Genomic DNA, 26,233 nt, shown 5'->3' on the forward strand with positions numbered 1-26,233 from the left:
ATCCTCTCTCGCCGCGTGCACGCGCCTCTGGAAAGGAGGAGGAAAGATGGTGGCCAGCGCTCGGGTGCAGAAGCTCCTCCGTCGGTACAAACTGGCGATAGCCGCCGCGTTGACCATCCTCCTGGTCCAGGGTCTGGTGGTGTGGAGTCTGAGGAGCCTGGAGGAGGGCGAGGCCGAGGTGAGCGGTGTGGTGGTGGTCCGGGGGGGTCCGGGCCGGGGGGGTGTTGTGTGTTTGATTCCCCCGGCGTGGTGGACGGTGGTGGCTGGCAGCCCGGCAGGGAGACTCAAGCTTCGGTTCTTTAATTCTAGCGCTGTTAGCAACGTTAGCGGCTAACTGTGTTATATCACGGCGTAGTACGGTTCACGGTGGGGTTGCCAAGTCCGCTTATTATAAGCGACTTCGGGCTTCTTTTTCTGTAAAGTTGATTGTACATTTTGGTTAGTTGGCTTAGTTGCTTATTTAGGCTTGTTTCACAGTTATTTACAATTATTTTAAACCAGTGGCTCATATTTTCATGAATGTTTTGCCCAGGGAGCATCAGTGTTGTTAGAATATTTTATAAAAAAAAACATCCAAATATTCAACATTTTATTTCAAGAGTTTTTTGAAGTAGCCGATCTACAAGCTCACAACGCTTCGCGACGCGTTGTGAGCTTGTATATCGTCTATTTTCAAGTAGCCGATGCATAGGTTTTTGAAGTGCTCATGTGGCTCCTTTTGGGCTTGTTTTCCCAGACCTGGTTGCTTATTTCTCCCACAATATCTGGCAACACTGGTTCATAGCCAAATGTGCTAACATTAGCATCGCCGAGGAACTCCTCACTGTGTTTGTTTAAACTAAAACAAGAAGATTCATGCCGTCACTGTTCACGCCTTTTCTCCGTTTCCTCGCCGATAAAACGTTGTCTGGTGACTGACTGGCACACACACAGTATTATTCACTTTACATGATGATATCTTAAAAGTTGCTGTCACCGTTTTATCGATTTTAAGTGTCAAAGATATATGTTACCAGCGGCGGATCGTGTTTGACTTGGCCGCCTTTAGGTGCGTTTCGTTTGGTCTGTCAGTGGCTAGGGCTGTCACGATTACACATTTAAGTTGACGATTAATTGTCATACAAATAATTGCGATTACCTTGTTTTTGGGCATTGGAACATATGTATCAGAAATGTGTTTCTGTTTGCCTTTTAGGCTTTGTAATAAAACAATCTACAGGGCAGATATGACAAATAACTGAAATATACAAAGACATTACTGACATATTTAATAATTGTATACTTATTGTATTTATTTTATTAACTTATTGTAATTGTATACTTTAGATTACATTAATTATGTAATAATTGTGAAAGGCTAGCTGGTGTAGTAACGGCGATGTGAAGCTTCGTTAGTATCACTCCATCACGCCACGGCGTCGCTTAGCGACAAGAACTGATGATTTACAAGCTTGCACAATGCACATCACTAGTTTGTCGGCGACGGACACCGTGGTACGACGGAGCATAATTTAGGATTGAGACGTAGACAGGAGGAGGATTGCTTCTACTGTGTGGTGGTGTCAGCTGTCTAATGCCATGTCACTTCCATCAAAGGGAACTTAACTGTATGCTCTGATTAATTCCGACTGACAGGGAAATAGGATATCTGAATCTGGTCTATGCAAATCTTAACAGCTATTCTGCATAATCTAGCATATTGCGTTTTTGTCTTTCTATAGAAATGCATTCCAGATTGAATATTTCTGTAATCTCTGCACTGTTCGTCTTGTTTTTGTCTCTATGATCCCCACCGAGAGATAAGCACACTAGTTGCCAAACCTTTTAATTTCAAGGACCCCCATAACTCAGTTACAAACAAAGTATGTGGCGTTACATACATCCAGTGTTGCAATGCTGAATTGGAACGTGGTTGCACTCTATTTTAATGACCTGACGCGCACGTCGCTTAACACCTACACTACAGGTCACACAAATGGACAATTGATATGCGTCTAGGCTCATTCCTATGTTAATCCACCTGGTGTGAGTCGGGAGCCTTTGTAAACTTTGTCGAGGTGTGAATTTAAAGTAGTTTTAAATCTATGCGTGTGCCTGCGCGTGCTCCTGGTCAAATAGGTTCCTGCACGGCGTGCAAGGCCGTCCCATGAGCAATGCAACCCTGCATACATCCACTGAGCCCGGATCACCCACACCGGAACTTGAGTTATTTCTTTGTTTCCGTTTTTGCCAAGGTTTTGGGTAAACTCTGTGTTCCTCTTCTAGACCAGTAGTTCTCCAAGTGTGGTCCAGAGAACCTCAGGGTTCCAAATGCGCAGACAGACAGACAGACAGACAGACAGACAGACAGACAATGTAAATCCTAGATATAGTTCTTAACTAAAGAGAATAAAGAGTGGTTTATCTGACTGAGGCCACCTCAAAGAAAGTCTTTGAACCGGTCATGGTAACATTGGGCAGCACCTCTCTGTGTGGGAACCTTCCCTCTGTAGCTCACATGCACACCTGGAACAGTGCCTTGGGGTTGTGCCTCAGACCCTCCCAGTTCTTCTCTAAATAAGGTAATTGTGAGCTGTTAACAGATATGGCTCCCAGAGGGCTTTACATTTTTCGCCATTATGTTTTGAGGCACATGGATACAGTGGAAGACACAGGAATGTGAGCTGAAATGTGAGTTTGGTAGGAACCCTCTGCCCTCTTTTTCACATCATGATGTGACATGTGCAGAGCGTGCAGAACCTTCCCTCCAGACTGGTGGGTTATAACACCACAGATCTTTGCCTGAAGGGAGAGGCAGGCAGCGGTGGGTGTTATGAAGGCTTTCAGTCGGAGGAGATATTTGAAAAAGTGGAAAATCAGGGATTTGTATTCTGTACTTGGTCTTGGTGCCTGGCATTTCCACAGAGAAAACGTCCCACTGAGTGTGGACCAGCTCAGACAGTGGCCCGTACACAACAGCCTGCTAAGCTCCATTCTCTGCATTTCTCTGGCCCTCTGCCCTTTCTGTGGATAAAAATAACATTGTCTAAGACGCAATTAATCCATTTCCCCTGGACAGACGCCAGTGTAAACAGGAAACGTGAAGCGTGACATACGATTCCCCCTGAGGGAAGGAAGCGGCGTCCATTTTTTTCTGACCCCACTCACTCAACTGTGTGTCCCAAGTAACGCATGCTTCCTCCCTCATCGGGTGCAATCTTATGGAATGGCGTGACTGTCGTTCACTGGAACACTGTTCATCAGAGCTCGGAACAGAGAGCGGCAGACAGTCTGTGAGAGTTGTTCAGTCAGGGAGGCATAGCAAGGCAGAGAGAGACAGAGTGATTCCTCACAGCTCAGCAGTGTCTCATGTCAGCTGTGTTCTAATCAGCAGCTGGCTGTGGACGTGTGAACATGGCCACATGTGTTTTTATTAAGGCTGCCTGCCGCACAGAAGGAGCAAGCAACGGCTTGCGCTCTGTTCGACTCACTCTGTGCGTATTCTCTCTGGCTCTCTCTTTCTCTTTCGTTCCAGCAGATTCCGGCGCTGATATGGCTTTGCTCAGCTCTAATTGGAAAGTAAAGAGGCTTCGTGGCTCGCTTTTGAATCGATACATTTTTGACGCGATGGGGCTAATTAAAAGCTGTGAAAATGGGTGATAAGAACATTTAAAACATTAGGCCTTTGCTCCACGCAGCTGTTTTCTGTGCAAGAACACACACTCATAGAAGCCTCTTTATCAAACATGAGAGGACAATAGTCTTTAAAGGCGAGCTCTCACTCTCGCGCAGCTGTCAAACTTAAGCTCTCTGTCCTCTGATATGTTCACTTGCCCGTTAACTCGACTCTCGGGAGAAGCGAGGCAGCAGGCAGTGCGATGCGTGGTATGTTGCTGGGCTGTACAGTGCCTCTCGCTGTAATGGCTTTTGGAGTGTGATGGGCTGTCAGTAGCTGACTGCGCTGTATTGGTTGGCTGCTGCCTCGCTGGCGCTCGTTTATCTGCCCTGTGACGTCCTACCCCGCGCCCGCTGGCCTGGCCGCAGCCCCCGTTTTGTTCCCACTGTCCCTGCGGCTTGTGGCAAGAGAGCCTGCTTTCTGCCATGTCGTCGTCTGACACAGGCAGGAAGCCCGTGGCCCACTCACTGTTATTCTTGCCCCCCCCCTCCAAGTGCAAATTGTTGAGGCGCCTTTCGCGCAAAATCCAATAAACCAGCGTGGCAGGGATGTGATATTGCTCATCCAGAAGAAGCCAAAATAGCTCAAGCCCTGCTTTTGCGACGCCTATCAATTTTCGGAGGCCTGTTTTTGTATTCCACTGAGGCCGACCATACGGCGAGCTGTGATTTGCACCGTTTATTCCTATTATACACAAGAAAATGCTGCATGTCAGCAGCAGAGGATGTGTTTAAAGAACGACCTATAAGAGCAGCATGCCAATGAAACCCCGGGCAAGAATAGCTTTGCCATAACATTCTCGACTCAATCTTTCACATTTGTGCTTGTTTATGTTGTTTCTCTTCTGCCTCCAATCCCCAGTGCAGGAAGATGAACATGACCGATTCCCCCAGAGAGAACTGTATTGTCTTATTGATCTCTCGCTACACTGTTGCTTTGAGATTAAATTGTGTTGTATATTGGGGACGGTGAAGTATGATGTTGGAAGTAGCATAGTCCAGTGGCCACAGATCAATAACTCAAGATGATGGTGGTAATGCCAGCAGCACCAAAGCAGTTTCAAACCCGGAGAGGTACAAAATCGACCCTTACGGGTCCATTTTGAGTTAAATTAACACTGAGGATTTATGTGTTTTTATTTTGTATTGCTGGGAAGATAGACATCTTATATTTCATGTAATGGATGTTTTAACACAGTTCTTCCAGATGAACACAGGCCACTGGAGCTGCGTTGTAGTGTTGTTTTCCTCTGTGAAATGTGCCTGTTGTTACAGATACGGTTCTAAATCCCGTGCTCTTTTTGGATTTACTGTCAACGTGAGGAATTCCGCCAACAAAACCTCTCAAGTTCGTCATACTTCTGGGATTTAGTTTATTATCACTTCAAAGCAGATTATAAGAGGATCATGTCTACACCTGTTAGGAAGGTGTTTTGAGGGCCATGAAGTCAGTTAAGTCTTTCTTGGTGCTCTGTCTGTTTTGTTGTTGTTGTCGCTTTCAAGGCGTAGATGTCATCTTCATCATGACGACTCTGTAGTGTCTCTAGCCACGATCTGCTCTATTGAAGGTCTTAGCTGCTGGATCAGCAATACGTGACAGGGCTATATTATATTAGGCTGTCCAGTTTAATTTTAGTGTCAAATGGCAGGCTGTAACACTGAGCACGATGTGAAACTCCCCAAGATGAGAAAGAGAGAGAGGCACACACACACACACACAGCACACACACCTTCATCAGAGTTGCCTTTTTCTAGTCCAATACCTACTTTGGTGCTCCCCAAGGAGTTTTCCAAATCTTCCAAGATTTTTTACATAATTAGAAAATGGCAAATTCTGTCTGTTTTCAAATAGCCGAAGTACATAAACACGCCTTAGGTGGTTATTGACAGCGGCGGCTTTCTGTATCCAATCCTCATCCTCAGGCTGCCAGGGTCTGATGTGACGTGGGGGGGGGGTGTTGGTTGAGTAATAGGCTCTATGCACAGCAGCCATTTTGGAGAGAAATTGGGCCTCTTCTTACTTCCTTCACAGGTGTTACCGATGATACTAATGAAGGCTCTGTTCCATTCTGGTCAGGGTGCTGATATTGTGCATGTTGGCTCACTAGAAACACTCCATTTTGGTTCTCAAATGGCCCCTTATGGTGGGTGTGTAACTCTGAGAGTGTACAAATGGAACCAAATGGACCCGTAAGGGTCCATTTGGTTCCATTTGTACACTCTTAGAGTTATGGGGGTCCTTGAAAATAAGACAACCACTATGCCACACTAAATGGAACAGAGCCTTAATTACTATCATTGGTAACACCTGCGAAGGAAGTAAGGAAGGGGCCCAATTCATTCCCAATATGGCTGCTGTGCATAGAGCCTATTGAAGTGACGGGGTTGGGGGGTGGGTGGGGGGGGGGGCAGATCACCACTGGAACTGGCAGGGTGGCTGCTGATAGGTCTATTTGGCCCTACTCCGACAAGGTTGTTGGCCAGCGGTGCGGAGGATGGCATCCCTCCAGTGGCGCCCTCCATTGTCCATTTGAAAAGGCCTCTTCTGATTACTCCGCAACGGTCCCCGCCGTCACGTGTCACAGAAACATGCTCGCTAGCTCAGGCATAGTGATCTCAGGTTGGCCCCATTGTGGACACCCTCAGTATGGTCTCCTGAGCTCTCCTCCTCCATGATTTAGGAGGTGTGCGTAGGCCTACATGTGCCAAATGTGGAGCACGTGCATGTAGGGCTGGGGGGGTCAAGATTATTTCAAACTTTTGCCTTGATTACGATTAATGAACAATTATAGCAGATCTACATGCTCACAACACGTCGACGACGCGCTGTGAGCTTGTTGAACGGCTATTTTTACTTTCTGTACACCACCATTGTACAACAAAGTATAATACAGGGTTAAGTGGTTAATCGGACTACTCGATTTAGTCAATTATAAAAAATCTTAAAATGGATTGATATATAAGAAGAAAGAAACCTGCTTCTCAGTTAATCGATTAACCTACATGAGAAAGGTTACGTCAGTAATTCTAAATAATCGTTTTTTAATATATTTTTGGTTAATTGCCCAACACTACGTGCACGTGTCCACTTTTGCACACAAGCTTTGCCACAGAGGTTTCGTTAAGGTCCCCACACTGACTGTCTTTGTACGCGTGCCGCCTTAACCCGGACTGTCTCTCTCAGATTAACTTCCACAAAAGGCAGAGCTTTTGCTAAAAATAACCCAGATCATAGCAGCATGGGGTGGGGGGTGGGGGGGGGGGTAAACTCAAAACCAAACTGGAGTAAACACGTCCTCGTCTCTGGAGCTCCTGTGCTGTGTTGTCTTAGCGGGTTTCTTCTTTCTCTTGTCATGTTAGAGGTTGAATCATCCCCTCCTCCTTAACAGCAGCAGTCGCCCCCCAATGTTCTGCTGTTATGACTGGCAAGACATCTGGGGGTGTGGAATGGATTCTAATCACGTCTCTTCTGTCTACTCCTCCTCTGTTGCTTCTCTCTTTCTCCCCCCATCTCTCCCCTCACTCTCTCTCTCTCTCTCCCTCTCTCCCTCTCTCCTCCGTCTCCTCAGAGGAAGACGAGGCGGTCTAAGCTGCCCGACCACAACAGCCAGGACCCCAAGCAGCGGGACGCGGTGCCGTGGGACCGGCAGAACGACGCCCTGTCGGGGAGGAGCGGCGGCCGATGGAGCAGCCGGCTGCAGACGGGCGGCGGCGGCGCCGCGGCGGCCCGGGGCGCCACCAACCGGCGCCGGAAGCCCCCCCCCGGCGGGCCGAAGGGAGCCGCCCAGGAGCAAGGCATCATGACGGGGGCCGGAGTGGACGGCGTTCTGCCCCATGACCCCTCCAGCAGCCGCAACTTCAGTGAGGCCAGAGGAGGAGGAGGAGGAGGCGGCGGCGTCATACCACCAGTCATACCGGGCGAGCCGGGCAGCGTGGACGGGGTGCCCCAGGCCGCCCCCGGCGGTGACTTTGTGCCCAAGTGTGACATCGTGGGCAAGGACGCGCTCTCCGCCTTGCACCGCGCCACCACGCCGCAGTGCCGGCAGGAGATCGCCAACCTCGTGTGTCGGCACCAGGCCGGACAGCTGATGCCACAGGCACTCCCTCAGTTCTGCCCTCATCTCGGTGCGTTCACATGCCTCTCTGTGTGTGTGTGTCTCTCTCTCTCTCTTTCGCTCTCTCTCTCTCACTCGCACGCTCTCATCTCTCACACGCACTGCAGGTTTTTAACCCATTGAGACCTGAAGCCGATTCTACATGTCTCCTAAATCTCAACAGTTTTCTGAAAAACCTATGTTTCTATATCAGAGGTGCTCAATCCTTTTCATGTCAAGGACCCCCAAAATGATATGTATTTGGCCGCGGATCCCCATCAAAATATTTTGTTCCAGGGACCCCCAGAAGCAAAGATTTGAGTTAAAAATGTTCGCTTTAAAAATATATATATTCAAAGATTTGCACACATTTTCACGATTTTTCAAAAATAGCAGATCTACAAGCTCATAGCGCGGCACTCGGTGCCGCGCTATGAGCTTGTATATCTGCTATTTTTGAATAGCCCAAAGTGTAAAATAATGCTTTTTTAGCTCAAATCTAAAAATGACACAGTTCCAGGTCTTAATGGGTTAAAGATTTATTAGCACAATTTTCTCTCATTGATACATTTTTAATGGAAAAGGGAAAAAAACACTGCCTCGTCGCGACCACATTTGCATGAATATTACATGATGCGATGCTCCGTCACTGTTCCGTGTCTGAATGTTCTACCCCTCTGCCCAAACACAGTCCGGACTCTTACAAACACACACCCATTCATCTCTGTCAGTCGTTGATTTCGGCAGGTGTTGATGGTGTGTTATGGTTTGTTTGCTGTAGCTGCGAAGATCGTCCTCATTTGTCTTGTTTCAGTGTCTCTGTTTCAGTGTCAGAGAGCCTCTGCCCGAAGACCAAAAGTCTAACATCTTCCCTGGCCAAGAGGCATTCCCCTTTAGGCTAGTGGATAAGATGTTTGGCTTTTAGCATCTCTTCCCTGCTTTGTCATTTTGTTATCTCTTTCAGTTATTGTTTTCTTTATTTGTGATGTACATGTTTGCACATGCCTGGAATTTGTCCTCTGCATATAACCCATCCCCAACCATTAGGTGCTGCGTTCACACTAACGACGACACCGCATCGGTCTACAAGTCATTTTCAAACGTAGCCAGACATGAAACTACAAACTGACGACACAGCATGATGCGCTGCATATCAAGTCAAGGGCCGTTCACACCGAGCACTTACTATAACTTTTAAAAAAAATCACACCCTGTGTGAAGGAAGCGGTGCCTTTGGGGCGGCCCTTAACTCATTTCAGTTCGTCCCTATTGGTGGTCTGAGTCCACGTACTAAATTTGTACTTGGTAGCATGCTGCAAACTGGAATGATGGCTGTTTAAAGCCCAGCCAATGGGCAGACAGAGGGGGCGGGGCTTAAGTAATGACAGTTAGTCCCTATTGCTGCCTTTAGTCCATGTACAAAATTTGTACTCCATAGCATGCTGCGAACTTCAGTTATGGCTGTTTGAAGGCCAGCCAATGGGAAGACAGAGGGGGCGGGGCTTCAGCAATTCATGCTGGTCCCTATTGGTGGTCTAAGTCCACATACCAAATGTGGACTTGGTGGCATTCTGCAAACTGGAGTTATAGCTGTTTAAAATCCCGTGCTCATCCCGTGCTCATACGGGCACTGGGGGTCCCTGGACCCCTCTTTGATAACTTCATCAATTCATGCTCGTGCCTATTGGTGCTCTAAGTCCACATACCAAATGTGGACTTGGTGGCATGCTGCAAACTGGAGTTATAGCTGTTTAAAATCCCGTGCTCATCCCGTGCTCATACGGGCGCTGGGGGTCCCTGGACCCCTCTTTGATAACGTCATCAATTCATGCTCGTCCCTATTGGTGGTCTAAGTCCACATACCAAATTTGGACTTGGTGGCATGCAGCAAACTGAAGTTATAGCTGTTTGCTTCTTTGCCGTGCTCATCCGGACACACGGACGGACGGACGGATATACGGACAAAGTCAAGCTTAGAGCGGTTGGCACCGCTAAAAATACTTTTAAAAATGAATCGTCGTTAAGTCAAGTGGATGGCCACACCACAACTATAACAAATACAATGGTGAACGATATGGTTATAGTGCTCAGTGTCAATGGCCCTTTATGTTGGTCTCAACTTTTTAGTGCTCCAGTGATGCAGTTGGTGTGATGCAGTTGAAACAGCAATCAATCATATGTTTTTGTTTCACCCTTTTATTTATCTTTCTCACTGCAATTCCTGCCCTGGAAGAAGAACTTGTTCTTGCTCTTACCAGCTCCCTGTGCCAGTTAACCTTCTCTCTTTATGCAGTGTGGCTTGAGCAACATTTGAACGGCAACTCTGCAGCGAATGTCGCTGGCCACGCTTTCCCGTCTTGTAGCTTTTGTCACCACTAATGTGAATGTTTAGCATTAGGCTGGAGCATCATGTCTCTAACATGCATGTCCTTTGGTCCTCTAGGAGTGTCCAGTCCAGTTCAGGCAGGCGATGAGCTGGCCAACAGCCTGTCCAAGGTGGAGAACCCTGTGCGGGTGGCCTTTGTCCTCATGGTCCACGGCCGCGCCATCCGCCAGCTCAAGCGTCTCATCAAAGCCATATATCACCGCGATCACTACTACTACATACACGTAGACAAGGTGAGCTCTAGTGTGGATTGGACTACTACTGCTATACTGTACTACACATTTGTAAATGGATAAACTATACATTGATGAATGAACACTGAGGATTTTACCGTGTACTACGACTGCACACACACACACACACACACACACACACACAGAAAGAGCATCAGTACGGTGTAAACACACCTTAACCCATTAAGACCTGAAGCCGATTCTACAAATGTCTTCTACGGTATTCTGAAAAACGTATGTTTCTATATCAGTGCTTCTCAAACTTTTTCATGTCAAGGACCCCCAGGATGATATGTATTTGGCCGCGGACCCCCATCTCAAAATATGTTGTTCCAGGGACCCCCAGAAGCAAAAATTTGAGTTAAAAATGTTCGCTTTAAAAGAATATAAATATATTCATTTGCACACATTTTCTCAATTTTTCAAAAATAGCAGATCTACAAGCTCGTAGCGCGGCACTCGGTGCCGCACTATGAGCTTGTATATCTGCTATTTTTGAATAGCTAAAGTGTAAAATAATGCTTTTTTTTTAGCTCAAATCAAAAAGTGACACAGATGCGTCCCAGGTCTTAATGGGTTAATCAAAATGATTAGTCATCGCTGCCATGGCATAAGCCAACCTTTTATGCCAGCGAGATGATGCCTCCGCGTAGTGTGCGCCCCGACCACTAATGCGTTTACGGGCTGGTTGTTCTCGCGTCAGAGAGGTCAAACGTACCCAGAGGGTCTCGTGTTAATTATTCCTAGTGTAGTGGAGGAAAGTGCCCCGTGGTGTGGAACATGACGGCCGAGTAAAATGATACAATGCCAACGTTGAAGCGTCGGATCCCAGGGGGCGTTCCAGCGCTGACGAGGCGGCAGATAGTGTGCTCTCTGAGTCTGTACACCTGTGTACACCAGCTGGATAGGTCGCTCCCTCAAGCCGCGGGGGGCTGTCTCGGTACAGTCGCGCCGGGACTCGCAGAGAGACTAGTGCATAGCAGTGATGAATGAGGCGTGAGACGGGGCAGTCACCACGGAGACCGCAGAGTCAAGCCCGCCTCATCCGTCTCGGAGGGAAGGGGCCGATTTGAGAGTTGGAGCCGTGGAAAAAAAAGGAGGAGGAAGAAACGGGTCAAGTTGTACTGCTGGAATTAGTCCACCACCTCCTCCTCCTCCACCACCTCTCTCCACAAACCACCCCTGTTCTCCTGCTGTCTGTTTTCTGCTGAGCAGGCCACTGAGAGGGCTGTGAGTTCAGGACAGCCGGGGCTTAAGCCCTGCTGGCTGCACAGCTCTTTGACCTTCATTCTTTTATTTGGTATTTTTTCAACTTTTCTCATTTGCTCCCCGGTGTTTAATCCCTGTCTGACAGCTTTTCTCCAGAGTAACCTCTAAGCTCGGTTCTTGGTGGTCCTTATTCGTGTCCTGCTGTCAGAATCCCTATTGTCGTCCTCAAAGTGGGAAATGTACGTTTGCTCTTGCAAGACAAATACATTGAATTGTCTCCCGTTTCACTGACCCACATTTCCAGCCCTGATGTCAACACACGCCAGTTCTCCTCGGCTGCCCCAGCAGGGTGGCGGCAACCGATCAGGCTAATGCGGACTCTGTCACCCAGCCAAAGCTAGATTATCCTTTGTGATGAACGATGCGGTGTCATTTTCCACTCGTTTAACCCATTGAGACCTGAAGCCGATTCTACATGTCTCCTAAATCTCAGCAGTATTCTGAAAAACGTATGTTTCTATATCAGTGGTGCTCAAACTTTTTCATGTCAAGGACCCCCAAACCTATATGTATTTGGCCGCGGACCCAGGGCCCCCCAGAAGCAAAGATTTGAGTTAAAAATGTTTGCTTTAAAAATATAAGTATTCAAAGATTTGCACACATTTTCACGATTTTTCAAAAATAGCAGATCTACAAGCTCATAGCGCGGCACTCGGTGCCGCGCTATGAGCTTGTATATCTGCTATTTTTGAATAGCCAAAGTGTAAAATAATGCTTTTAGCTCAAATCTAAAAATGACACAGTTCCAGGTCTTAATGGGTTAACCGCGTGACCCTCTTTGTTGTGAACTCTCCGCCAGCGATCCAACTACTTGCACCGGGAGGTCCTGCAGATTGCCCAGGAGTACCCCAACGTGCGCGCCACGCCCTGGCGCATGGTAACCATCTGGGGAGGTGCCAGCCTGCTGAAGGCCTACCTGCGCAGCATGCAGGACCTGCTCTCCATGCTGGAGTGGAAGTGGGACTTTTTCATCAACCTGAGTGCCACAGACTTCCCCACCAGGTTGGTTAACACACACACCAATGCTAACAGGAGTCATTGCTCTGTGCGAATGAACAGAAAGAGGTTTCTGAGGTGAGATGTGAGCTTCATAATTGAACTTCTGTAGTGGTCACTCTGAGTTAGGTCTGCACTGCTGCCAAACAGTTCTGAGGGTTTTTTAATACTGCCTTTAACCTTTTATATTTTAGAGCTGCAACTAGCTATTATATTCTTCGAAATGATTCTGTAGATTACTTTATCTATTAATCGAAAAGAGTTTTCTTTTGTTAAGGCGTGAGAAAATTCTAATTGATTTTGTATAATTGACAAATTGATTACTCTGATTAACCACTTTTATACTTTGCCCTACAAGGGTGTCACACAAACATAGCAAACAGCAGCTCCACAAGCTCTCGATGCGATGCGTAGTGAGCTATTTTTGTAGCTGTGTTGTTGTTTTTTTTACAAATGATTGATTATATTGATCAGCTTCCAGCAGCCATATTATATTTACAGTTGGTTTGTAGGTTCATTCCAGTCTAGCCAAAATATATGCGAGTTATTTCTGTGTGCACCAGTGTTGCCAGATTCTGTGAGAGAAGTAAGCAACCAGGCCTATGAAAACAAGCCCAAAAGAAGCAACTAAGCTACGGCTATTTGAAAATAGCCGATCTACAAGCTCAGAGCTTGTAGATCGGCTACTTTCAAAATAGGTAAATTTGGAATATTCTTTAAACATTTCAACAATACAAATCTTCTATGGGGGGGGTCCCTGGCACACAATATTTTCAGATGGGGGGGGGGGGGGGATTCTGCGGACAAATGCATATTAATCTAGGGGTCTTTGCCATGAAAATGTTTGAGAACCACTGGTTTAACAATTTAAGGAAGCAAGCCCAAATAAGCAACTACACTTTAGAAACAAGCCCAAAAAAACGCAACCGGCAACCACCAATATTTACAAGCAACTTTACAGAAAAACAAGCCCAAAGTCGCTTATAATAAGCACACATGGCAACTTGACTGGTCTGCACGTGTGCGCGTTCACGCGTTAAACATCTCCCTGTCACGCTACTCAGGCCTGTGTATCCCGGATACACTACCAGACGCACGGTTTGAGATTATGATGATTAGCGCTGGCCTAACCCCTTTATCATCAGTGGCTTAGATTTCCAGTACTGCTTGGTCGGGGATTTGACTCCTTTACTCCGTTGACCTACAGTGACTTTGACTCGGCGAGCTACGAGATAAACGACGGCCCAAATGCATGCCGAATGGAAAGGCCCCGCTGGTAGCCGCATTAATCGACTGTTTTGGCTGTTGATGTACAGAGGCGGCAGTAAATCGCTGCCTTTCTTGTTGATCAGGCCTGGCTGCATGTCTGAGGGCACTGTGAGCCCCCCTATCAAGGCAGCGGCCAATCCTCCTGAATAGTCCCCGAGGAGAATAAGTGTGAGGACTATGCACAGCAGCCATATTGGAAAGAAATTGGCCCTCTTCTTGCTTCCTTCACAGGTGTTACCAATGATACTAATGAAGGCTCTGTTCCATTCTGGTCAGGGTGCTGATATTGTGCATGTTGGCTCACTAGAAACACTCCATTTTGGTTCCCAAATGGCCCCTTATGGTGGGTGTGTAACTCTGAGAGTGTACAAATGGAACCAAATGGACCCGTAACGGTCCATTTGGTTCCATTTGTACACTCTCAGAGTTATGGGGGTCCTTGAAAATAAGACAACCACTATGACACACTAAATGGAACAAAGCCTTAATTAGTATTATTGGTAACACCTGTGAAGGAAGTAAGGAAGAGGCCCAATTCATTCCCAATATGGCTGCTGTGCATAGAGCCTCTTGCACTCCGTCAAGCCTCTACCTCACTAATTCTACAAAGTCATCTCTCACTCCCTTTTTATGCAGCCGGAGAAAATCAAGCATATAAGACTCCCTATAACTAAGTTGGCAAAACAAATTTGGCATCACTTTTTTTTTAGATGATGGTATTCAAATTATCCCTCCCATCCCCCCCATACACACACAGTTGTCCCCCATATTTCAGAAAGCATTTTATTTCTGTCCGAATACTCGTTTGTTTTTTTGTTTCGTTTTTTTTCTCATCATTTCTGTTCCCTTCTCTTCTTTATCTTGTCAACTTCCCACAGGACTAACGATGAACTTGTGGCTTTCCTGTCACAGCACAGAGACCGGAACTTCCTCAAGTCCCACGGTAGAGAGAACGCCAGGTGAGAGCCGTCACTGTAGCACACACACATCTCTGATTCACATTATTGTCCACCTTAACCCAGTAAGACCTGAGGTCCATTCTACAAATGTCTTCTAAATCCTAACAGTTTCTGAAAAACACAACTTTTTGTTTTTTTTCCCCCCCATAAATTAACGCCCTACTTGATCATACTACATCTGTTTGGGCTCAGATAGCTCGTGACGAGCTTTACCATCATTATGTACTTCATTACCTTATTGTAACCATAATGTTATGGTCTAAATCAGTGGTTTTCAACCTTTTTCATGCCAGGGACCCCTAAATTGATGTACATTTGGCCGCGGACCACCATCTGAAAATGTTTTGTGCCAGGGACCCCCAGAAGCAAAGATTTGAGTTAAAAATGTTCTCTTTGAAAAATTATTATATTCAAAGATATGCACACATTGTCAAGATTTCTCAAAAATAGCAGATCTACAAGCTCATAGCGCGGCACTCGGTGCCGCGCTATGAGCTTGTATATCTGCTATTTTTGAATAGCCAAAGCTAAGTGGTTAAAATATTTCTGAGGCTATGTTAACTCATTTAGCTGGGGACCCCCTGGTAGCCCCCCAAGGACCACTGGTGGTCCCCGGACCACTGGTTGAAAACCACTGGTCTAAATGAATCACAGAGATCAAACGATCTAAAGAACGAATGGTTTTGTCGTACAATAATCGTTACTTGCAGCCCCCATAGTGCCGTGTTTTGAAGAGGTCCCTCGCTGTGTTCCAGGTTCATAAAGAAGCAGGGATTGGACCGCCTCTTCCACGAGTGCGACAACCACATGTGGCGACTGGGCGAGCGCAGCATCCCGGACGGCCTGGAGGTGTCGGGCGGCTCCGACTGGTTCTCGCTCACCCACCGCTTTGTGGAGTACGTGGTCACCTCCCAGGACAAGCTGGTGTCCGGCCTCAAGCAGTTCTACACCTACGCACTGCTCCCTGCCGAGGTAAGTTCACACCTCCCCTCAGAGTGACTGACGCGCACACACACACACACACACACACACACACACACACACACACACACACACACACACACACACACACACACACACACACACACACACACACACACACACACACACACACACACACACACACACCTACACCTTCTTAACCCATTGAGACCTGGAACTGTGTCATTTTTAGATTTGAGCTAAAAAGCATTATTTTACACTTTGGGCTATTAAAAAATAGCAGATATACAAGCTCATAGCGCGGCACCGAGTGCCGCGCTACGGGCTTGTAGATCTGCTATTTTTGAAAAATCGTGAAAATGTGTGAAAATATTTGAATATATATATTTTTAAAGCGAACATTTTTAACTAAAATCTTTGCTTCTGGGGGGTCCCTGGAACAAGATATTTTGATGGGGGTCCTCGGCCAAATACATGTAATTTTGGGGGTCCTTGACATGAAAAAGATTGAGCACCACTGATATAGAGACATGTAGAATCGGCTTCAGGTCTCAATGGGTTAAGCTGAGACGGACAGCTCAATAAACAAGTCTGTCATATAGGGTCTTTCCCCCCCCCCTGGGGAGAAAGACGGGACACATAGGCTGCATGATTGCTGATACCGATGTTGTCAGAAATGTCAAGTCATTGATTTATCAGCCGGGCTCTACATTCAGGTAGAGCACCAGACTGTCAGACTGAAGGGGGGAGTCGCGTTGCGTTTGCCTGTTTGCTTACCTGGATGAGTGGTTTAGCATTTAGAACGGGGACCGAACGATTTGTTTGCCGTTGCGGCGGGCCATCGTCGGAGTCGGCGTGTTGGAAATATTTGATATGCAGGTTTTGCTTTGTTTAGACAGGCCTGCTATTAGGGAACCTGAGAACGGACAGGAGGAAAGAGATGCAACACAGGTCTCCTGCTGAAATCGAACCAGGAACGTTGCAATTATGTGGTCAACGTTCTTCTTCCAGCACGCCTCTGACTATTGAGAATGTTTTTGTTTTTTTTAGTAGTAAAATATTACAAAAACATTTACTTACATTTTTCCAGTCAAGTCTCGTCGCCCTCCGCCACCCTACAACCCCTCCCCGCTCCACTTAACCCCACCCCTACTGCAACATGACCACAGCACTGACAAGAAAGTGCTGCTCCATGTTATTTACATAAGAAAAGGCTGCCAGATATTGTACAATTTGAGGGCACCACCCCAGCTTGTAGAATAGAGGATTATTGCTATTGTCAGATGATGCATACTATCTTTAATCCATAAAGTGAAGATTAACCCATTAAGACCTGGAACTGTGTCATTTTTAGATTTGAGCTAAAAAGCATTATTTTACACTTTGGGCTATTCAAAAATAGCAGATCTACAAGCTCATAGCGCGGCACCGAGTGCCTCGCTACGAGCTTGTAGATCTGCTATTTTTGAAAAATCGTGAAAATGTGTGCAAATCTTTGACTATATATGTTTTTAAAGCAAACATTTTTAACTCAAATCTTTGCTTCTGGGGGGTCCCTGGAACAAAATATTTTGATGGGGTCTGCGGCCAGAAACATCATTTTGGGGTTCCTTGACATGAAAAAGATTGGGCACCACTGATATAGAAACAGACGTTTTTCAGAATACTGTTGAGATTTAGGAGACATGTAGAATCGGCTTCAGGTCTCAATGGGTTAAGGGACTTGTCCTTCCATTTAAGCCGCCTAAGTCATCTCACCAAAAGGGTTGTAAAACATTTTACAATTTTAGCATTGCATATTATGTGACGGTCTCGTGGAGCAGCCCAAGTAAACATCATTACATCAAGTAACATCAAGTAACAGAAGGGTCTGTTGCTATGTTTTGAACATCAGGAAAGACATTGATGACAAATTCAAAGGTTGAGGTTTAGAGTGAAATCTCTGCTCACCTAGTCTTTGTCTCATTGCACAACGTTACAGAAGTGTTGTTCTTCCTCTCTCGCAGTCGTTCTTCCACACGGTGCTGGGAAACAGCCACATGTGTGACACGCTGGTGGACAACAATCTGCGCGTCACCAACTGGAACCGCAAGCTGGGCTGTAAGTGCCAGTACAAGCACATCGTGGACTGGTGCGGCTGCTCTCCCAACGACTTCAAACCGCAAGACCTCATCCGGATCCAGGTCAGTCTCAGCCAGATGGGGTGCTGCTGTGGAACCACAGTTACTATGAATAGCTGCTTTTCTTTCACTTAACCCATTAAGACCTGGAACTGTCTCATTTTTAGATTTGAGCTAAAAAGCATTATTTTGCACTTTGGGCTATTCAAAAATAGCAGATCTACAAGCTCATAGCGCGGCACCGAGTGCCGCGCTATGAGCTTGTATATCTGCTATTTTTGAAAAATCGTGAAAATGTGTGCAAATCTTTGAATATTTATATTTTTAAAGTGAACATTTTTAACTCTATTCTTTGCTTCTGGGGCTCCCTGGAACAAAATATTTTGATGGGGGTCCGCGGTCAAATACATATAATTTTGTGGGTCCTTGACATGAAAAAGATTGAGCACCACTGATATAGAAACATACGTTTTTCAGAAAACTGTTGAGATTTAGGAGACATGTAGAATCGGCTTCAGGTCTCAATGGGTTAAGCTGGCTGTGAGAGAAACCGGCAAAAATAAATGATCCCCCGAAAGAAGCAGCTTGATACTCAAAATCATATTTTCTCCTATCATCAACTGTATTTTATTCAGAACAATCTAAATTTCGGCACATTTCTGTAAAGTAACTGATTGACTTGAACAACAACACAGTTGAACAAAGTACCTGATTTACTTGCAACTGGTTGCACATTTATTTCCTTTATTTGGCTAGTGGCAGTGTGCACAAGAAATCTGCCGCCGCATGGTCAGTCCAGCATTTTGCGAGATTAGCTCTGGACACCCAAACACACTCACAGACCCATCCTCTTACAGAGGGCTAGACTCCTGCAGAGCCATGCTGTGAAAATAACTTATTTCATTTAAACTTCTTTTAATTCGTTTTTAACTCTCTCAGTGCCAAGCCCCGAGTTATCCCGAGTTTTTTCTTGAATACCCTCCCTGCCAGAACGAGAAATCCCGAGTTTTTACTTTTGACTGTGATCACGCTATTCTGTTTATTTTTCATCATCACTTTCGCTTCCTGATTCCTTCAGACTCACTGGGTTTCCGGTTTCATGACGCAGATTCCGTTTCCGTTTCTAATTCTTTTTCCCCGGTCATTTTCGGCCAGAATAGGGAAAAACACGTTTTTTTCACACGATATAAAAAACTAACGGACAGGTCCACTTCTATTCTCTTTGGTCTGGGTGACGATCAGTCATCGTAGTCGTGTATCACATCGTAATTTAGCCCGATCAGAGACTGTCGAAAACGTCACATCCGGTTTATGACTTATACAGTGTTTCGCCTGTGTGTGGGGGGGGGGGGGTCGAACGAGTCAGTGAGTCATTGAGGGGTCACTGTACTGCTCTCTGCTGGCCGATCTGTGGTATGCGTTTAAACCGCAGAAAGAAAAACTATTTGAAAATTTAAAATGACAAAATAACAATGGCACTGGGGGAGTACTTTATGAAAACACTCTGGCAGTCAAAGAGTTAACATTGTTTATTTAATCATATTGAAGTAGTCTAGCACCTGACTTTAATGCCCGTCATGTCTTTTACAGCAACTGACACGGCCCACATTCTTTGCCCGTAAGTTTGAGTCCATGGTGAACCAGGAGGCCATCGACATCCTGGACACCCACCTGTATGGCCACTATGCCCCGGGCACGGCAGCCATCAAGGCCTACTGGGAGACCCTGTTTGAGCGTGAAGACGGGCTAGGGTCGCTCAGTGATGTGGCCCTCACCGCTTACTCCTCATTCTTTCGCCTTGGACTCAAGAGTCTGGAGAAAACGCAGAGCAACATGGAGGCCTGCAGGTCAGTTTGCAGCACCGCAGCTGACCTTCTGTGTTATCTTTGCATACCTATTGTGAATGTTGTTGAACTCATAGTCAGTGGTGGGAAAAGTACTCATACTTTTTGCTTAAGTAAAAGTAGCAATACTGCAATGCAGAAATGTTACAAGTAAAAGTCTGGAATAAAAAATGTACTTGAGTAAAAGTATTGGTATCAAAATGTACTTAACGTACCAAAAGTAGAAAGTACTCATTATCCATTTCAAGTTTTCAAATGTATAAAATGTTTAAAAATCTTTTGAAAATAGCCGCTCTACAAGCTCACAATGCATCACATCGCGAGCTTGTAGATCTTCTATTTTCAAATGGCCGAAATGTTTATGGCCGAAGTGGTTAATGTATGTTTTGTAATAATAATCAAAATCTACAAAGTAACTAATAACTAAAGTTTTCAAATAATTGTAGTGGAGTAGAAGTACAATATTTGCCTCTTGAGATGTATTGTTGTGGAGTAGAAGTAAAAGTACTGAAAACTAGAAATACTCCAGTAAAGTAAAAATACCTCAAAATTGTACTTAAGTACAGTACTTGAGTGAACGTACTTAGTTACTTTACACCACTGCTCAAGGTAAACAAAGAAAATTGAGAGGGAGAAAAAAACATGACTGATCTTCTAATATCCCTCCCCCCGGCAGGTACGAACCGATGAGCCACCCTGTGGCGGTGCACGTGTACTTCTACGACGACCGCTTTCAGGGATACCTGCTGCGACAGGAAGTCCAGAACGTGAAGTCAAAGGTCAGGGAGACGGTTGAGGTGTGGGCGGTGCCTCAGGCCACGCTGGTGCTGGAGAACAACCTCAAGGAGTTTGAGAGGCTCAAGAACCTGGAGGTATTAAAGATGGCTTTGATCTCTACTGGTCGAAAAGATGCAGATGATGCCACCTCGGCTTCTTCTGTTAGACACGATCAAAGGCTGCGTTGGGTCCAGGCTCCGGGCTACGCTGTCTTAAGTTCAGCATCAAAGTTGCTATCACAGCTGAAAAAAATGCAATTAAATGTAGTGTGCTCCGAGAAAACTGCTAAGGGAAAGAAACTTGGTTTGAAGATTACCACCTTGATATTTTAATATCGGTTTCAAGGTAACAGGCTTGATCTAGGCAAAATTTTACTTTTTAATACAGCACACCTAAAGAGAGAGAAAATTGTTTATTCCACTCCATCCTTTGGACCCTATACATTTAACCCATTAAGACCTGGGACGCATCTGTGTCACTTTTTGATTTGAGCTAAAAAAAAGCATTATTTTACACTTTGGCTACTCAAAAATAGCAGATATACAAGCTCATAGCGCGGCACCGAGTGCCGCGCTACGAGCTTGTAGATCTGCTATTTTTGAAAAATCGAGAAAATGTGTGCAAATCTTTGAACATATATCTTTGAAAGCAAACATTTGTAACTCAAATCTTTGCTTCTGGGGGTCCCTGGAACCAAATATTTTGAGATGGGGTTCGGCAGCCAAATACATTTACCTTACTTTTTGGGGGTCCTTGACATGAAAAAGAACCACTGATATAGATATGGAAACATACGTTTTTCAGAATACTGTTGATGCGATTTAGAAGACATTTGTAGAATCGGCTTCAGGTCTTAATGGGTTAATACAGCACACCTAAAGAGAGAGAAAATTGTTTATTCCACTCCATCCTTTGGACCCTATACACTTAAACTGCATAAAAGTTTAAACGTTCTGTGACCGAGAAACACTGTACTATACAAACCATATGTCATAATGTGTTGTGGTGGACATTCATGTTGTACCCGTGTCGCTGACAGATTGGCACAGACTGGGATCCTAAGGAGAGAATCTTCCGCAACTTCGGCGGGGTGATCGGTCCGCTCGACGAGCCGGTCGCCGTGCAGAAGTGGGCCCGCGGGCCCAACCTCACGGCCACCATCGTGTGGGTGGACCCGGCCCAGGTGGTGGCGGCCTCCTACGACATCAGCGTGGACGTGGACGCCGAGTACACCCAGTACCGGCCCCCGCTGCAGCGCCCCCTACGGCCCGGCACCTGGACGGTGCGGGTGCTCAGGCAGTGGGAGCGCGTGGCCGAAGTCCGCTTCCTCGTTATGCCTTTGGCCTTCAAAGGAAAGGAGCCGCTACGCAAAGGTGATTTTTTGTTTGTTTTTGCAGTTCGGTTTACAACCTCCCAGTAAAGTTTTAGGGACAGGTGTCTTCAACGTTTTCAGGCCAAGGACCCCTTAGCTGAGAGGGAGATGAAGCAGGCACCCCCACTACATTTGTTTTGCAGATTAAAATTCTTCATAGATTTCATAGATAGCTTCATATACTGTATACTTTCTGACATTTAACCACTTAAATCGTCAATACTTAGTCAATTTGACCTTTGGCTCTATACTTGGTCTGCTCTTTTCCCCCCTCTACACCAAACCTCTTGGCCGAAAATAGCCGATCTACAAGCTCACAACGCTGCGAGGCTGTTCATGGCCTCCCTGAAATTCCTGCCCTGTTAACTACACAACCTCTACCAAAGTGGTCTTGCCCTGTAACCCTTTAAGACCGGGAACGCATCTTTGTCATTTTAGATTTCTTTAGCTATTCAAAAATAGCAGATATAAGCTCATAGATCTGCAAAAAGAAATCGTGAACATTTGTGCAAATCTTTGCTTCTGCGGGTTCTACAAATGTCTTCTAAATCCTAACAGTTTTTTTTTTTTAAACCTATGTTGCTATAACATAAGTGGTTCTCAAACCTTTTTCATGTCAAGGACCCCCAAAATTATATGTATTTGGCCCTCCATCTTAAAATATGTTCTTCCAGGGCCCCCCCAGAAGCAAACATTTGAGTTAAAAATGTTTGCTCTAAAACAAATAATATATATAAATATATATGCTCTGTGCCGCGCTATGAGCTGTTAGATCTGCTATTTTTGAATAGCCAAAGAAAGCTAAAATTACACACGGATGCGTTCCCGGTCTTAATGGCTTAAGCTATAAATGGTTATGTCCGTTCTCCTTGTATTATGATGTTCCTCACCCTCATTTTGTGTTTGTCTGTTGCAGAAGAGGACAGCTGGCTCCACTCGGGTCCCCCGGGCAACCTCTACCTGGAGCAGGGCTTCCAGCAGCTGAGCTCTATGCTGAAGCTGCCTCCCCAGGAGCCGGCCCTGCAGGAGGCCCAGCGCAGGGCCCAGCTGGTGGGCAAGGCCCTGGACGCCTGGGTGGACGGCAGCGTGGGGGGCTTCTGGGTGACGGGGGACCTGTGCGCCACGCAGACCTCCTCCTGCCCGGCCCTGGGGCCCTGCACCAAGTCCTCCTGGAGCTCGTTGTCCCCGGACCCCAAGTCTGAACTGGGGCCCGTCAAAAGTGATGGCCGCATCAGGTAGCCAGCGGAGAGCGAGAGAGAGACGATAGGCTTTTAACACAACGCGTGCGAACAATGGCAGAGCGTCAGAGCTCTGGAAGAGGACCTTTTGTGAACGCCGGGATGCTGAGGTCTCTAAAGGTCGGCTCGGAACCCGACGACACTTCAGAAACAAACGAGGCGTCTTCCAACGCTGGAGAGTCGAGACGATCTCAGTGAAGTGGCAATATGGACTGAGAGGAAGACACGCCTGCTGGAAATTTTGCACATAAACGACTGCGAGAGCAAAGACATGACGTTTTGCGTCGTCTTATCTGGAGAAGTTACTCAAGGGTTAACATGGCCGTCTGGTGTATTATTCCGTTTTCCTGCTGGCACACAAGTCCTCAAGTCGGGGACTGTCTGGTTTGGACTTTGACGAGGGCTCTCCGCACATGTTTAGAACTCCGTTTTCCACGCACAGTTTGAATCCTCCTCTCCCGTACGTGAATCAGAAAGCGGGTCGTCAGAATTCAGTGTCACACTCACTGCTGTGTTCTTTCTGACGTTCGGAGGAGGGGAGCGGGGCCTTTGAACCATGTTATCATGCTTATTTTGAAGCATTGTTAGGTGAGCGTAGGGACCGGGAGCAGACAGATGAAGTGCACTTTACTGTAAGATTATGATGTTAACACAGAGGCCACGTCAGCAGCAGCCACGTGAGGGAGAGGAGCAGAAGGTGAAAAGTCACAGGTAACGCGTCGGACGACATCCTCGCCCTTTCACTCCACAGTAGGTATCTAAAGTGCTGCTTTAAGGTTTACATTGGCAGCACTCACTATTGCACAGACACATCAGCAAATTACCTGGACGTGTAATCTCTCTGGTTTAGGAATAGCACGGAATTGGTCCCGTCTTGTCAAGCAAAAATGTGTCAGTTTAGAGGGTTTTGTCGTTTTATTTTTCTTCCATTGATGGTTCTCTGTTTACTGTGACATATTTTTGAATGTGATTTTAGATTTTTTTTTTTTTTTGTCCGAGTGTCTTGAATGGACTGTGACATAATTCAAGGCGTTTGATGTCCATCACTGCAAACAAAGAGTTTGTTTGCCTTGTCAGAGGAAGTGCCTAAACTGATGCAGCATACAGGCTGCAAATGGGATGGCTCTGTTTGAAATAACAAAGAGGAAAAAAAAGCTCTGACAAAAGATGAAGAAAACATTTTTTTATTTTATTTTTTAAAAACGGGCCTGGTTGCATTTCACATTACTACATACCTCCCGATGAGTTTAAAATGCAGTATTGGTATAGTATCTGTACGTTTACCCACATGGCAAATAGCCTTTCACAAGCATTTTTATGTTTTTATTTGAACGTAAAAGTCCTCCAGCCCAAAAGTGGACAATGTGATAGTTTGCTCAGCCTAGTGGAGAAAATCTATGCTGCCTTTATTTAGTTTGTACGATCAATTGTTTACCATGGAATAATAGCTTCAAGAGATGTGCAATTAATGCCTTTTTTTAGACAGATTATGCCCCTCCTATCTCCCCTTGTCCTGAGTGTCTTAGTTTATAATATAATTGTTTTAGAACTAGTTTTACCCCTCCCCCTCTACTATGTTGTTGATAGTCTTGACACAATGAGTTTTCAAGTGACCTTGTTTACCTTGCACAGCACACACTCTCTTTCAGCGAAGCTCTGCCGGTTTCACTGAAACGAGAATGCAGACCAGTGGGGTTTTAAAAAGAGTGAAATATCGATTATTTTTCTATACACGTTGAGAGGAAAGACTCCATTCAGACCATTCGTCCTCACCGCTCCGTTTGACGGTTGGGAGCCATTACTGTCTGTTGTGTTCTAGTGTTGGACAGCCAGCCACCATCCATTCGTTTGGAAATGAGACTTATCCTGAGAGGAGGTTGGAGAGGTGGTTTGCTGTATTATACACAGTGGTGGAAAAAGTACTAACATGTTTTTACTCAAGTAAAAGTATCAATACTGCAATATAGAAATACTCCGTTACAAGTAAAAGTCCAGAATTCAAAATGTACTTGAGTAAAAGGATTAACGTATTGGCATCAAAATGTACTTAAAGTACCAAAAGTAAAAGTAGTCATTATGCAGAATGTCCCATTTCAAGTTTTCAAATATATAAACATCTTTTGAAAATAGCCAAGCTACAAGTGAGCTTGTAGATCGGCTATTTTCAAATGGCCAAAATCTATATAGGGCTGAATTGGTAAATGTATGTTTTGTAATAATAATCAAAATCTACAAAGTAACTAGTAACTGAAGTGTTCAAATGTACAATATTTGGATCCGAGATGTAGTGAAATAAAAGTATTGGAAATTCTCAAGTGAAGTACAAATACCTCAAAATTGTACTTGAGTAAATCTACTTAGTTACTTTACACCACTGATGATACAACAACAGCCCGGTTAGTGAGTCATCACAGGCTAAAGCCTGATTTATACTTTGTCGTGCAACGGCGCTGTGCACCGTGAAATGGCCGATCGTCAAGCTCACTGCACGTTGTGTACACGTCGCGAGGATGTAGATCGGCCATTTTCGCCGCACGATGTCATACGACAAAGCATAAATGAAGCATTATAATGACAGGCACGCTTGTCTCTTATAAGTTATCTGTGTAGTAGACAGCTTTTAGCCTATCCCACTGTGTCACTGGGGAAGACGGGACACATCTTGAATGATGGCTCAATAAAGTGAAAGGAAGACCTAAATGACCCTGCTGTCCTGTGCTATTATTTCACTCATGTTGACACTTTTGAAAGGAATTACATTAGCCCGGAGCATCCTGGCCTGATGTAAATTCTCTCTACGAATTAGGCGGCTCTCTACATCACCGGGGTGATGAAGTGTTTTCAATGGTGTTCGACGCCAGTGGTGGGGGGTCCCCTCATGATTTTGGGGAGGTCCCCAAATGACTGAAGTGACAATTTAAGGGCTTTTAAGACCTTTTTAAATAACCTCAAGAAGAAAAAACATTGGCCAAATTGTCAAAATATAGGAGAGTCAAAGATGGTGTGAGCTTGTTGATCTGCTATTTTCTACATTCCAAGGGCTTGTCAGGGTGGGGACCCCCCAGTTCAAATATGATTAT

The 26,233-nt window shown here is 45.6% G+C and overlaps 1 protein-coding gene across 1 annotated transcript; it reads left to right on the forward strand.

The window, feature by feature from the left end:
- xylt2 (xylosyltransferase II) lies at positions 1 to 25,844 on the forward strand. Its single transcript, XM_084072991.1, has 11 exons — positions 1 to 178; positions 7,224 to 7,779; positions 10,192 to 10,367; positions 12,436 to 12,638; positions 14,780 to 14,860; positions 15,616 to 15,832; positions 17,809 to 17,985; positions 19,513 to 19,769; positions 20,443 to 20,638; positions 21,583 to 21,916; positions 22,832 to 25,844. The coding sequence occupies exons 1-11, from the start codon at positions 47 to 49 to the stop codon at positions 23,152 to 23,154; spliced, it is 2,652 nt and encodes an 883-aa protein (XP_083929117.1). The 5' UTR covers positions 1 to 46; the 3' UTR covers positions 23,155 to 25,844.
- Positions 25,845 to 26,233: the final 389 nt, after the last annotated feature.

This window comes from Gymnoscopelus microlampas (genome assembly GCF_963454915.1).
Source record: "Gymnoscopelus microlampas genome assembly, chromosome: 11".
Taxonomy (NCBI): Eukaryota; Metazoa; Chordata; class Actinopteri; order Myctophiformes; family Myctophidae; genus Gymnoscopelus; species Gymnoscopelus microlampas.